Here is a 14,558-nt window from a genome sequence, read left to right as displayed (position 1 = left end):
AAGTGTAATGTCCGGCTTGTGTCAGAGTAGTGCTAAGTTCTAATTTTTGTATTTCCAGCTGCGCGACCGCAGAGCCCATAGTGGACTCCTCGTTGCCTCGAAGCCTGGCTCATCACCATTGGGAGATGAGCCAGGCTGCCGATCATACTCTGGCTGGGCTCTGCGAAGATCACCTGAGCTTCCTGACAGAGATCAAGTTCAAATTTTTTTTTTAATTAAAACATAAAATCAAATAAAAAATAGGAGAGCGTGAAGAATAGGGTACAGAAGAAGAATGGATTAAAGGGGGAAGAGTGTGGGTGGATAGATAGATGAGTTGATTATCGAGTTTATCGCCAAGTTTAGGCGAGATAAGAGATTAGAGTGAGGGTTGTAAAGTCACAGGAGCAGATGCTCCTGTGTGAGCGCCATTGGCCCTGGGCTTTGTAAATCCCGCAATCTGAGGAGTGCCAGCAATACCGCAGCAACGATGGTGCCAGCAGAATATCTTACACATAATAGTTAACGTGAGCTTTGCGAATCCCGGCCTCCGAGGGATGCCAACAATCCTCCACCTATGCCAGCAGAATAGCCTACCCTAAATGGGTTTGCGTGAGTTGGAAAATTTGCTTGAAAATGCCTCTGGAAAAATATCCCCGGAGAAAATGAAGGATGGTGGCACATGTTTAGGAAGTTTAGGTATGAGATGTCGGTGAAGAGGATACAAAAAAAAAAAAAAAAAAAAAAAAAAAAAAAAGAGGATTAAAATTCCCCCAGAAAAAAAACCAAATGTTATCGGCTCGCGCATAGTAGCTATCATTGTCCTATTCACTCAATTTCGCATGTGTGTGAAAAAACAACTAAGGCTGCTAGAAGTCAGTTTATGTTGTGTCTTTAATAATCACGAGCTTATCGGTCGGTTTGCATGTTTGGCTTTACAAAAAAAGAAAAAAAAAACAGGATTTCGGAAGAAAGAGGGAAACATGAATCGCCTCGCCCGACACCCGGAATCTCAGAGAAGCGATAAAAAGTTTCTCCGTCGAGTGATTTCTCCCTGCCAATGAAAAGCGCAGCTCTTTAAGGGCACCTTTTCACAGCTGTGTTCGGCGAGGATGTACGCCTTCTTTTAACACACCCATCTTGTTCATCCCGGAATTTCAGAACTCTAATTCGATACACTGTTTTGTTTTTTTTTCATACGCCTACTCACATTACACCACTTACGTTATCTACTCGCACACTGATGTCCAATTCCTTAATGATGTTTTTAAAGGAAACGCGTTCACCCCTTTGACACCCTTTTCCTTTGTATATAGATATATATCAGCCCTCCTTCTTCGGAAACCTTGGAGAGAACGTCACTGAATCTTTACTGACGCCATAAATGTTGACGAAATACGATTAACGTATTATTGATCCGTTTCAGCGGTTAATTTTGTAATGAACGTGGATATCCACAGTAGCCGTCCTACATTGATTTGATAACAAATTGCGGAAGTCCCCTCTGGCCAACGGAAGTACTTTAATTGCGTTTCATCGCTCACAGAGTGGTTTCAGAAACACAGTAGTTCAGGCAGCAGACTTCAGAAAAAGTGACCATGAGAAGCTGTTGGAGGGTTGTACATTACTTTCTTTGTATTTCTTCGATTTCAGGTAAGCGTTTTAAAGATTTGCGCGTACATCATTCAATATTTTCCCTCCTTCATTGGTCACTTAAACAAAATGATCGGCTAAACAAAATCCTAACTTTATTTTAATTTATTATAATTTATGCCGAGTACATGAGCCCGCTTTACGACATAATACGAAAGGTCAGTTTCGTATTTAGAAATTAAGAAGTGTTCATTTAGGACGTCTTAAATACATCTCCTTACAACAAGGAAAACGAAGTGAAGTTCTGTAGTTAAAACTGTATTTCATCCGTTATCGTAAAGCTCTTTTATACTGCAATTATTATTTATTTATTTATTTGTAACTGTGAAAACTACCGTACGCTCCAGTTTGCACATTTAACAAAGTATTTAACGTTGAACTAAGGCTGTTAGGAGTCATATATCTATCAAGCTGCTATTAAAATATTAGGCAGCTCGATTTAAAGATCAAGTAATTGATGGAAATGAACGATACGCGCATCTTTCTGACGTGCAAATACACGCAATGTTAATAAAAACTGTGTGCCCATGCGTCAGTAATTCGATTGTGCAGGAATTATACAGGAATCATTTCATGGTACCATAGCAAAAAAGACACCCTGTGAGTGAATCATTGCGGTGAACAGAGCGCTCGGCAGATTGGGGGATAAGAATGACCTCCAACGATGACATCCAATTTATGGAGAAAAAGTATCCGAAAGAGTTGTACAAGGTCAACCAAGCCAAAGGACTAGAAGAAGGCAACACGTTTTAAATACCAGACGAAACGCACAGACTTTCTTTTCATTTTACAACCGATTCAGGACGGATTATCTTTTATGACCGTCCCCTGTAAGCCGCTCCAGTGGTGCTGCGTTTATTTGGTTGATTATTATATTTATGTCTGTGAAGATGAGAAAGAGGAAAACCTGCCATTGTCGTGCTGGTGAAGAAGAATCTGTGATTGTGAGACAAGGTTGTTGTTGTAGTTCCGTTTTTAGGCGCATCAGCAAATAAGTTCATATTGCTCCATGTATATTGTCTCTAAATTACGTATGTTCTGTGATCAAATTTCTGTTTACTAGACGAAAAACCAGAGTTTTCGGAGAAAACACCGTGCTGACCTCGCCTAAGACCGACTAACTCAGCCACGTTGTAAAAAAGTCCACGAAAATTTCTTATTTCATCGACGGGACTCGAACTTAAGTCTTTACCACCAGTTGTGAGGAGGTTGGCGATTCTACCAACTATACTATCCACGAGGACGCGAGATAAGGGACAGGAGAACTGAAGGGCCTCGAGTCCTGAGAGGGAACAACTTGTTTGTGAGTTCTATTTTGTGAGATAAATTTTTGAATTTATTGTTTTATTGTGAGTTATATTTTTTAAGTTTATATTTATAATTTTTACATTTACAAGTTATTTAATTAACTGTCCAATTGCAAGAGTTCTTTGCTTTCGGTTGTTCCTGAAGTTGCTCCTGATAAAGATGTTCTATTGCCTTTTCTTTGTGGCTGCAATGTCGAAGAGCAAAGTGGAGATGTCCCCCTCTGGGGAAGAGAGTGATGAAGACATGGACGTAATTGATGGTGAAAGTTCTGGACAGGCAACTTCCAGAATGAGAGCAACAGGAACAGTCGAAAGGTTAGAAGAAAGTTATGAGGAGATACTGCATGAATCAGTGAAAACATATAAATTGAGAAAGGATCAGAAGAGGAATTGTTGTAGGAATTGTCACTGGAATTGTTTCCAATGGAATTGGCAACAATTCCAGTGACAGTGAATATAGTGAACAAGAAGAATGAGATGGAAGTGAAGAAGAAATCGTTAATGAGGATCTGTGGGCGGAATTCACCGAAATAAGGAAACTGCTCGAGGATCTGCAGTGCTTTCCGTTTTGTTAGATTACCCGAGCTGATATCCGCAGTATACTTTCAGTGTTGGAGGTATTGGAAACGAAGAAAACATTTTAGGTGTTGAAGTCTAGAGTAAAGGATTGTAAAATAATGATGAAAGCATAGGAAACGGATGCTTCAGTTGTTGCTGAAGATGTGAGAGAAAAGGCGTAAGAGACTCATGCTGTGATAATTAAAGCTGATAGTGAGGACATATTGACTAACGAACAGGTGGAAGTAAGAAGAGCGTTAAAAAGAAAATTAAGACCGTGTTGGATAAAGTGAAAGTGAAAATGGTGATAAGAATACGAGATAAAGGAATAATACACGGTTGTGCAAAATTTAAGGACCAGTCAGGTTTTCACCTGTACTTTCTCATAGGAGTAAACTGGAAATGGGAAAGGCATACCAAAGGAACCTCTTGAGGTACAGAAATGATGAAGGAAACAACACCGAGACAACAACGGTACAGAGGGACTTTATTCAAAAATGGCAACATAGCACTGGCTGCCATGATACAGATGCATCATTGCCAAAGATAGAACAAAGGGAAGAGGTGGTCCTCAGTAGGAAACAAGGAAACAGTAGAACAATGTTGTTGATAAGTTTTTGCGGTAACATCGTCCATTCCTCCGTCAGCGCCATCTTCAGCTGGTGAACATTTTCCGGTGGGTGTGGACGTGCCGCTAGGCGTCTGCCTAGAGCGTCCCATATGTGTTCGACGGAATTTAGATCGGTCGGGGAACGATCAGGCCAATCCATACGAACAATGTCCTCACTTTCCAAAAGCATATCGCAGCTGCAGTGCGGTGGGATGTGGCATTAGCATCCATAAACACGAACTCGGGGCCAATGGCACCTCGCAACAGACGCACATGGGGAAGGATTACCTCAGCACAGTAGCGTGCACAGGTTATAGTACCGCCTTCTGGTATCTGAAGTTGTGTACGTCCATCCAAGATGATACCTCCCCAGACGAAAACACCTCGACCGCCATATCGATCCCTTTCAGTGATGTTTGCGGGGTGATACCGTGTGCCAACCTCTCGCCAGATTAGCCGACATCCAGAATCGTTGCTGAGACTGAATCTATTCTCATCAGTAAAGAGTACCTTAATTAAAGATTTCGTGGTTGTAACCTTTAGAAATTGTGTTGGTCCTTACGTTTTGCAGACCAGTGTAGTCGAGACTAATTCACCTATTGTTGTTAAAGTGATTCAAGAGTGTCAAAAGATAAGAAATATTGGATTAAAATTTGATGTTCCAGGAAAATCTGGAATGAAGGTAATGTCCTCTTTCTCAATATCTTTGTCAAAATCATTAATGTGGAAAAGAACATTGAGAAGGAGGAGTTCATAAGGCAGCTCTGGACTAAAATGTTACATAAGAAAGATGTCTAGTGACAACAATTTCAGGAGTGAGTTGTTGTAAGGTCCGTGGCAAGTGTCGCAAACAAGATACGGTGAAATGAATATTAGAAGTTCGAAGGGAATTCGTGATGCTCTCATTTAAAGTGAAATAATTTGTGTAAACTGGCCTTGCTTCAGAGTGAAGGATATTTTGATTTTGCCGAAGTGTTAAAGTACATGAATTATGGGAACGTGACCAGATTTTGTAAAGGAGTCTTACATGTGATCATTGTGTTGAGAAGGGTCACTAATTCAAAGATTGCAAGAGGAAAGAGGAAAAGTCGGCGTATGCCAGTTGTAAAAGAAGAGGAAGAAGGTGTGATATTCAATAATAAATGAGGAATATGAGAAATGTAAGAGGAATTATGAGATTTATTAGAATAACTCTAGATATGGAGGTTAATGTCAATCGGACGAGAAATAAGAAATTTAAGATAATTGAGTTGAATGGCCAGAGGGTTAATGTAGTGGCAGTCCAGCTTTCTAAGATAATATATGAAAAAGTTGTTACCTGGCCTTGGTACAAAACACCTATGCTTTTAAGAATGAGGTCCGTGGTTATCCTTAGGATCGCAAGATCGTACATTGTGGCGGAACAATCAGGCTACCATCTTACTACGGTGTCTATTCATACTGATGTCATTCATGTTGATGATGTTTGGAGAGTTGAATTACATAAGTGATGTATGTCTGCTCAAATTGTGTGAGATTTTGAAGGAGTTTACTGTCAGTTTCTGGACAAATTACGTTCGTCTTTACAATATTTGGAGAAGGTATGGGGTTGATACAAATTAAACTTCAAGCACATGGGGAAACGGTTGTAATGATATGAAAGGTGAAATGTTTGAAAAGGCAATAATGCAAGACACTGGGTGTAGTGAATCAATTTTGTCAATCAACACTTTAGGAGATTCAATACTGTATATAGATATAAATATTGCTAACCCTTTTATTGTAAATGCGATAAACAATTGGAAAGTTCAAATGCATTGGGCCACCAGTATCAATGTATAACATTTGAGATTGGGAGACGTGGAATTAATGAGAAAAATATCTTTGATAGATTTTAAATTCGGAATGTGAGCTGGCAGAAGTTTGATGAAATTGTACAGGAAAAGTTGATATCAGAGATGAGGGAAGGTGGGAAGGTAGCTTGGATGGTGAGAAAGTTGACATAGTTCAGAGGTTGTAAAGGGCTTCAGGGCTCTATGAAGAGAAAGTTTAAGAGATTTCACATTGCTCCAAAAAAAAAGTGTAATTGTGTAATTAAATATGACAGGTAAGCAATTAGGTCAAGTACATATAGACTGTGTGTTGTTCTAATAGGGCCATCCAAATTATACTGCAGTGGGGAGAACTTATCAGGGGAGACCTTACCCTGATGAGTCATCAGTAAATCCCACGTCTGAGGCATTACGTGGGATTTATTGATACCAGCTTCAATTTACCTGGCCTGGTCTGGCTAGTGTGTGATTACTAACAGAAAAGCACTGCACGCCCGCATTACGATCTCATCCTGCACATAGGTGCCCTGTTCCTATGACTTTAATCCCCTACAGTCTCTGTCTCCCTTTCTCACCTCCCATTCAATCTTTTCGCCTTGTGGACTCGACCACCACAGATGTTTTCCTGCTCTTAACAGTCCCCCCGTGGAGAATGTGCTCCTTCCACAGGGACCCATCTGTCCCTATAACTTCCTATTTCCAGTTGGTTTTATCTGTTCCTCTCCTTCTCACCTGTGTTCCAACTCTCTTCACTTTCCAGAGTTTTTTCCGCCAGAGACCTTTCTAACTCTTACTACACCCGTCTTGTCACACGAGGTAGAGGGCAGAAACGTGGGATCCCAATAGGGGCCCTGCGCCTAAATAGTTGGAGGACCAACGCCACCAAACATTAATACACTGACCAACAGTAAAATTCATGCTATCTCTGGCTTTTACAGAGTTTGTTATTGCGACACAGTATACAAACGTGGAGTTGGGTGGATCCTCAGTGCTGCATGACAATCAACGCTATACGCTGTACACTAGGTTCTGTGGTTGTACACTAGGTTCTGTGGTCCATTCCCCTCTCGGATTTAAGAAGATCAGTAAATAGATCAAGAAGAGCTTTTCAGATAGCAAAGTGGTATAGGATAGAGGTTAAAGTGCATGAGTTTAGAGAAAGATATATGGAATTAAAGAGGCAATATGTGTCAATGATTAAGAGTGCAAAACGTCAGTCGTGGCACAATTTTGTGAAAATTAAGGTTAATGATACTTTTGGAGTTGGCACTATCAAATTATGTTTGATAAATTTAAGGTAGAAGGGGGTAACTTATGAAGTTGTAAGACCTGGTCCTCTAGATACAATAAGTTGGGAGGAGACTATGTAGGGCCGCTTTTCTTGGAGGATCGCTGAATCGAAGGAAGCAGTAAAAGTGGCATGGCACTGAAAAGGCTCCTGGAAAGGATTTTGTCGAAGTTGAAAAGTTGGTAGAAAGAAAGGCAGTTGTTTTATTATATGTGTATATTGTTTATTTGGTTTTTAGGAGCATTAACAACTAAGGCCATATTGCTCCGGGATATGTGGTGGCCATTCCCTGACCTTTCCGCATCCTCCGTATTTGGTGGTGACGGGCACGAACCCCGGTCTAATCAAGAAGCGTGTGCTACGCACTGTTGCTCTTTCCCACTTGGCTACGGAGGCGCCATATGTGTATAATTCTTGTTGTTGTTGTTGTAGGATAAAGAGAGATAATAAGATACATCAGGAAAAGGAAATGACATCTAAAAATAAATATGTATACAAGAAGAATTGCTCTTTTCGCAGTGGAGGATAGAATAAAGTATGCACAGACAAAATATGTATTGGGCGTGTTTGTTGACTTTAAGGGTCATTCGACGAACTGTGGTGGGCGACTATCTTACAATGTTTAAGGCCCAAATGATGATGGGAGCTTTTTCACTCCTTTGCCTCCTGGGTCAAATATTTAGATGAGAAGCTTGCCTTTTTACCCTACGCGAAATATAAAAGAGACAAAGTGAGATCAGTGCACTCAAATCTGAAGAAGTTGGTGGAGCATTAAGGGTAACTCCTTAGTGAAGCATTAAGGGTAACGCTTTAGACATACTATATAGGTGGTTATTTCTCCTCATTGCGAAGTATGCGTGTGGAGAAACGTGGGTGTAAGAATTCATTATTTTTGTGTTAAGAGATGTATGCTGTCTGCCCAAAGCATGCTTTTCTGAGGGTGGCGCAAGTTAAAATAACCGTATCCAATGATGCTATACGAGCAATAGCTGGGTGTGAGCCTATTATCCTAATAATAATGAGGAAAGCATTGGAGTATTCAACAAAGTGGAATAGATCTGTAGAGATATATATATGGTGTTCGATCATGCCCAGATATACGAAGACATTATGATAAACGAGATTTAAAAATGGAGAGAGATAATCTTCAAATTGAGTTTATTGAGGTTGTGGCAAGAACGATGGATCGGCTCTGATGTGGATCGGGTCACCTTCCGTTATGTGCCTGATGTCCATTATGTGGAAAAATAAGAATTGGCCGACATTGGCGATATGATTGTTATGTGGTCAAAGAAAGACTTCACTAACTTGGGTTGGTGAAAGATTCATCTCGGATTGGAGATAATGAGATGGTTTTAAAGTAAGACGCTCTGTGTAGTCTTTAGTTCTAAAGAAAAATATATCAGGTTTATGACGTTTGCTACTAATATCATTAGGAGGAAGCAAATTTTGATGACGTGATGTAAATATTGTAAATAGGAATAGATTACACGTCTTCTTCACGAGACTTTTTGAGACGGAACTGGTGGTGATATGATTTTCTGCTGTCCGATGAGAGGGACACAAAGATCGCGGATTTCTTCGTTGTATACAAAGACTAATTTATTGATTAATTTATTTGTAAATATGTAAATAGCGTTGATTTTATATTTACGGAGTTTTATTGTTTACAAAATTTTGACTAACCTAATCCAACTATTACTTTTAGGCCACCCGAATAATTAAATTCATCTGCCGTGCTGTACGTCTTATGTCTGTTAATTGCGTGTGTTCTATGGTCTATTTGTCTGTTTTTCTGGAAAACCCAGTTTCTTCCACCCAAGAAACTGGGTTTTTCCACCCAGTTTCTTGGGTGGAAAACCTTGCTATCTACGCCTGAGGCCGATTAACTCAACCACGGAGTGAAAAAAACCCATTAAAGTTCCTCGCGTCATCGACGGGATTCGAACCTTTTCCACGTGGTGTCAGGAGGATGGTAATGATACCACTGTGCTACTACATGCGCAGACTAAATAAAGTTTTGACTGACTTGAGTTTTATTGATTTCACTTGAAGTTGTCATAATTGCGTTGTGTTCCAAATTAATGAAAAGTATTGATTATGTAAATTCCGCCTCATGGGGCCAGGGACGGTAACTCGCACTGCTACTTTCTAACCTGTCAGGTGGTCCGTGGTGCGAGGCTAGGAGAACCAGAATGTGGTAGGCAAAAGTTGAGAAATGATGCATGTTTGGATATATGCTTCGGGAAACGCTTAGTCTTGTATAGGTGCTAAGGTGAATACGTTCGCTTCCCTAGGATAAGGGAAAGTGGTCTGTGTGGAATGCAGTCCACGATCTGTGTCTCTCTCTCATCGATTCGCAGTAAATCGTAATATCTCCACGACTTCTGTTTCAACAAGTCTCGTGAAAATTCACAAATAGTCGAGATTCAGACCACAGTCCTCAGCAAAAGTTAAGAGAGAGAGAGAGAGAGAGAGAGAGAGAGAGAGAGAGAGAGACCAGTAACCACCCTATACACACCAGAGATGACACAGTTATAGAAAGAGTGATCAATTGGGCGGATATAAATACAAAATGCATGACCAGAACTACATGTACAGTATTTGATAAGTGAACTTTGACTGTTGTGCGGTATTCAGACGAACTCATTTAACTCTATGCCAGACCCTTTAGGGCTGGAGAAAATCCCCAGTTACTTATAAATGGACATTAACGCTCAATAATTAATGTTAAACACGTGATAATTACTACCGGAATACAACCAAAACATTAAAAATTCTAGTTCAAACTGCACAGTGAAAAATAAAAATTGTCAATTTTGCAATATTTTTATAATTATAATTTTTAGAAAGTAAGTGTTCTTGTTTATACTTCAGCACAACCGCTAATTCAGAGCAGTTCGCATTAATTATATTTACAATAGCAGTAACGCGGGCTTAAAACACAGTCCATGCAATGTTTCAAAAGCGGTCCAGTTTTAATTTTAAATTTAAGGTAATTACACTGAACTAAACGCTATTCCATATTTTATCAAGTTAAAACGTGGCAGAATAATGTTTAACTACGAGTATCAAAATAAATTATAACTACCAATATATATAAAGTGCCTCATTTTATATATGTTTTTTGCAGGTTTATCTACTTTTCTTCCAGCGAAAAGCAATGAGGAAGAAACAAGTAAGGATTAATTCTTTATATATCCGTAATTATGTGTAATTTCATCATTATTTATTTATTTCGCTATTAACAGAAAGTACCATTCCAAACTTCTTTCTTTGTTCCATTTCGCAGACTATTTCTTATCATAGTATCCCTTAAATTTTGACTATTAGTGTACATTCAAACACTAATTAGTAGTAAAATGTCTGATTTTATATATACTGTATATATATATATATATATATATATATATATATTTTTTTTTTTTTTTTTTTTTGTTCATGTTTAGCTTCATTTTTCCCACTGAGTACATATACTACCAAAGAACCACGTAAGTCGTTCCTCATATATCCGTAAAAAAATAAATTTATATTTAATGCGTAATAGGAAATATAGATTATGTATAATTCCATTATTATTTATTTATTTCGGTATTTAAAGAAATCACCTGTGATAATACCAAATTTCGTTAACTTCCTTTTCAAAACAGTTAACAGTTTTTCAAAGCATTGCACTCCTCAAATATACCTTAAGCTTTGTTCAGCAGTGGAATGGAACTACCTCATTTTAAATCTGTTTTTTTCCAAGATTTAATTTCTTCTGTTCCACGAGACGAAGTCAATATGGAAGAATCGTACGTCATTCTTCCTTCATTTTTTTTAAGAAACCCCCAAATTAAAGGTATTAGAACCTGTAGTACGTAGTACCGTTCATGGCTTGAAGGGTGAGAAGATACCCTTGACATTAGACTTGAATTTTTGTAGACTGTAATTTTCAGGAACTAAGTGTGGAGGAAGGTTGTTCCGGAAACCGGAAGTTGAAGGAGTAAATGAGGAAGAAGTAAAGTTTGTTCTATGAGTTGAAAGTCGAATAGTAAAAGGATGCTGGCTGGTTGCGGCACGTGTTGGGACTAATAGCATACATTCTTAATTCCATTATTATTTATTTATTTCGTTATTGAAAGAAAATTTTGCTGTTTCTAGACTTGTATCAACTGTTTTGCAAGATATTTTGAGTACTGCATAACAGATCTCGAGGCATCATTGTAGAGAGGATGTAGAGCTCCTGGGACAGGCACAAAGTAGGGCAAACAAGATTTGTGAGGGGAACAAAGGGAAGCTCTTACCAAGAAAGGCTTCACGTCTGCAAATTGAAGCATCTGGGGATACTAGACACCTGCGAGGTGATCAGATTGAGCTGTTTAAGACTTTGAATGACTTGAACAAATTCAATACTAATGGGATTCCTCTCCTTGCTCAAACTACACACATGACAAGGAATAAATTCAAATTCAGGAAGATAGTTGAAGAACAGATGTGCGGAGGTTTACCTTCAGCCAAGGGGTTGCTAATTGCTGGAACAAACTTCCATCCGTTTTTAGGGAAGTGGGTAGTTTGAATGAATTCAAGGAAGAATTAGACAAACTATTGGAGTGGATGGATAGGTGAAGTTGGATTTTTTTTTTATTTTTTTTATTTATATATATATATATATATATATATATTTTTTTTTTTTTTTTTTTTTTTTTTGGCTGATGCCCTATAAGCTTACTTTCTTGAAATTTGCAAGAAAGCAAGCTTGCATGATTTTCAAGAAACCACATTTACACCATTATTACTAATATTAATCACAGGATAATTATAAAATCCTCTCCCGCTTTTAAAAAATTAATAACTCGAAAACTAAAGGTCGTGTCGTAAAATGTTCTTTGCACTGTTATCAGTATGCGTGAGAACTCTTTTGAAATAATATAATATAGTTGGAAATTTGACCACCAGTTAGTACAAAATCAGAAATATAATTAGCATAAAATAGTACAAATCATAAATATAACCAAAGGTATATTTTTCAGCAATTTTTATTGACGATCAAATCTTCACGTTTCCGTCATTATTTTCAAAAAAAGCAATCAAGACGTGGGCAATGTGTTGTTTGCAGCTGCCTTCAAACTTTCGTACAGAATGTTCACTGCACGCGAAGGATTGCTTCCTGCAAAGGAGTTGAAGAGATATCTCGGTAAACAGTGTTTCAGACATCCCAATAGCCAAATATTTGCTGAAATTTGGTGGCGACCTTGCTGGCAAGCAATGTAGAAAATGGCGACTGATGATTCTTTCTTCGCTGAGGTTTCTTGTAGGTTCCTCTCCTTGCTCAAACTACACACATGAATTATTGTCAACCTTTGAATTATTGTCAAAATGAGGCATAGCACCATCCAACATGGTACTATGCGATCCTTAATATCTGGGACATTTTGGACCGCAATAAGCTAAGGTAATCTCATATCATTATTGGGCATGTCTTAAAATATTCTCAACTGATACTAGTTTAAAATAAAAATGGACCAATAATGTATGTCTGGTGAATTCACTCCGTACTGTAATCTTTAATACACTGTTACAAGCTATTGTTACTTTTGTTAGCTTCACGTTCTGGAAATTCTGCCAGTCCTTTGGCCACATGCATTACTGTCCTTTCTTGATGATCAGATTATTCAGGAAAGAACTGATTAGAACATTGTGATCATCGAGAAGAGTAACAAGCCAGACGTTCCAGGAAGCAGTGCTGTTAACAAAGATAATAAACAGTGTATTATTTGGTAGCTCTCTCTCTTAATGAAATTATTGGAGAAGGAGACGTGATTCTTTTGAAGTAATAATTAGGTACTTAAGTTTATTTCAAGAATAAGACCATGACGTTTGCAAGCACTCGAATTATCCTATCCCACAGTATTTCCATAAGGAACTTAAAAGCGAACTTTCTTGTTGGAATGGATAAATCACTTAGATGGTCAAATTTCGTTTTCACTTTATTAATTATTAAAAGTCGGAAAGTTCTTATAACTACTCCGTTTTTGTCATATACACGTTTCAATTTTGTGTGCTAGTACATTTTGAAACGTTGATTCTCAGTGAAAATGTCTCATTTTATATTTGTTTTTGCCTAGGTTTGACCTCCTTTATTCCAACGCATGTAGGCACCACGAAAGGAACGAGTAAGTCATTTATTTATTTTGGTATTAAAGAAACTTCATGTGTGTCATACCAAATTTCGTTGACTTCTATTAACTAATTTGAAACTACCGCACGTGAAATATACCTGAACATTTGTCAACCAAAGTTTATTTTACACATTGAATCACTGTGACACATTTTAAATCTCTCTTTTTGTTTTCCAGATGTAATTTCTTCTCTTCCAACAGAAGAAGCTACCGAAGAACCGCGTAAGTTATTTTTATCTTCAAACGTCCCTAAATCCTTTATTATATATTTATTAAATACTTACGCTAATTTAAAAGATATTTGTTGATTAAAATAAATTTTATCTCATTTTAAATCTCATTTTTTCCTCAGATTTCATTTCTTCTGTTCCTACAGAAAAAGTCACTACGACTACGAAAGAACCACGTAAGTCAGTTTTATTTCAAATATCCTTATTTATTTATTTTGATATTAAATTACCCATGCTGATTAAAACGCCATATATTGATAAAAATATTCGGGATGTGGTTTGGCGCAACTTATTTATTATTCAAACAAATAATTTGCATAAAATATTTTTTACTGTCTTTATTGAACACAACGGTTTCATTAATTTAATCTTTCAGTTCGCCAATGCAGCTCTGATAACCCTGAATGGTTTCTTTTCAACGAGTACTGCTATATCTTTAAGTCATCAAAGAAGTTATCCTGGCACGAATCTGAAGAATACTGTGAAAGTAAAGGTGCTTCACTTGTGTCTGTTCACTCTGAAGAAGAGGCAACGTTCCTGTTACGACTGGTAAGTATATTTCATCTTTATTGGGGGAAGAGCGGCAATTATTCAAAATTAGAAAAAAAAAAAACTTAAAAGGAATGTCTCTCCAATCAGTGTTTCGAAAGCTGTGACTACGGTAAACATTGGACCCAGTGACTAGCCATTCACTGACCAAAACAGAAATCTTTATGCAATATCTAGCATAGCCACTTTTTGGGAGATTTGCAGCGCATACACGTTGTCACATGGATTTCAATATATGTCAGAGGGAGTCGAGCTCCAGATTTCACCATTCTGACATCAGGACAATTGTCAGCTGCTATATATTGTGATTTGTAGAGAACTGCGAAGCCGAACTGTTCTTTCCAATGTACCCCAGATTGTATTCAGAGCTAGAAAATTAGGCGGCCTGGATAGATGACGACGTCATCTTGGG

General features: G+C 38.0%; 1 protein-coding gene across 2 annotated transcripts in view; it reads left to right on the top strand.

The window, feature by feature from the left end:
- The first annotated feature begins 1,250 nt into the window (after window positions 1-1,250).
- The window catches only part of LOC150089845 (macrophage mannose receptor 1-like), a 63,051-nt gene continuing 49,743 nt past the window's right edge, over window positions 1,251-14,558 (top strand). The window contains exons 1-7 of one of the 2 annotated variants that reach the window (XM_090389673.1): window positions 1,251-1,632; window positions 10,340-10,384; window positions 10,656-10,697; window positions 13,314-13,361; window positions 13,545-13,589; window positions 13,720-13,773; window positions 13,974-14,146. In XM_090389673.1, the coding sequence (XP_090245799.1) occupies window positions 1,578-1,632; window positions 10,340-10,384; window positions 10,656-10,697; window positions 13,314-13,361; window positions 13,545-13,589; window positions 13,720-13,773; window positions 13,974-14,146 (462 nt within the window). In that variant the 5' untranslated portion in view covers window positions 1,251-1,577. The remainder of the gene's footprint in view (window positions 1,633-10,339; window positions 10,385-10,655; window positions 10,698-13,313; window positions 13,362-13,544; window positions 13,590-13,719; window positions 13,774-13,973; window positions 14,147-14,558) is intronic. The other variant, XM_090389674.1, reaches the window with a different exon arrangement.

Source organism: Mastigoproctus giganteus, chromosome 2 (genome assembly GCF_048544385.1).
Source record: "Mastigoproctus giganteus isolate SK-2022 chromosome 2, ASM4854438v1, whole genome shotgun sequence".
Lineage (NCBI taxonomy): Eukaryota > Metazoa > Arthropoda > Arachnida > Uropygi > Thelyphonidae > Mastigoproctus > Mastigoproctus giganteus.
This window is presented reverse-complemented; position numbering and strand designations above follow the sequence as displayed.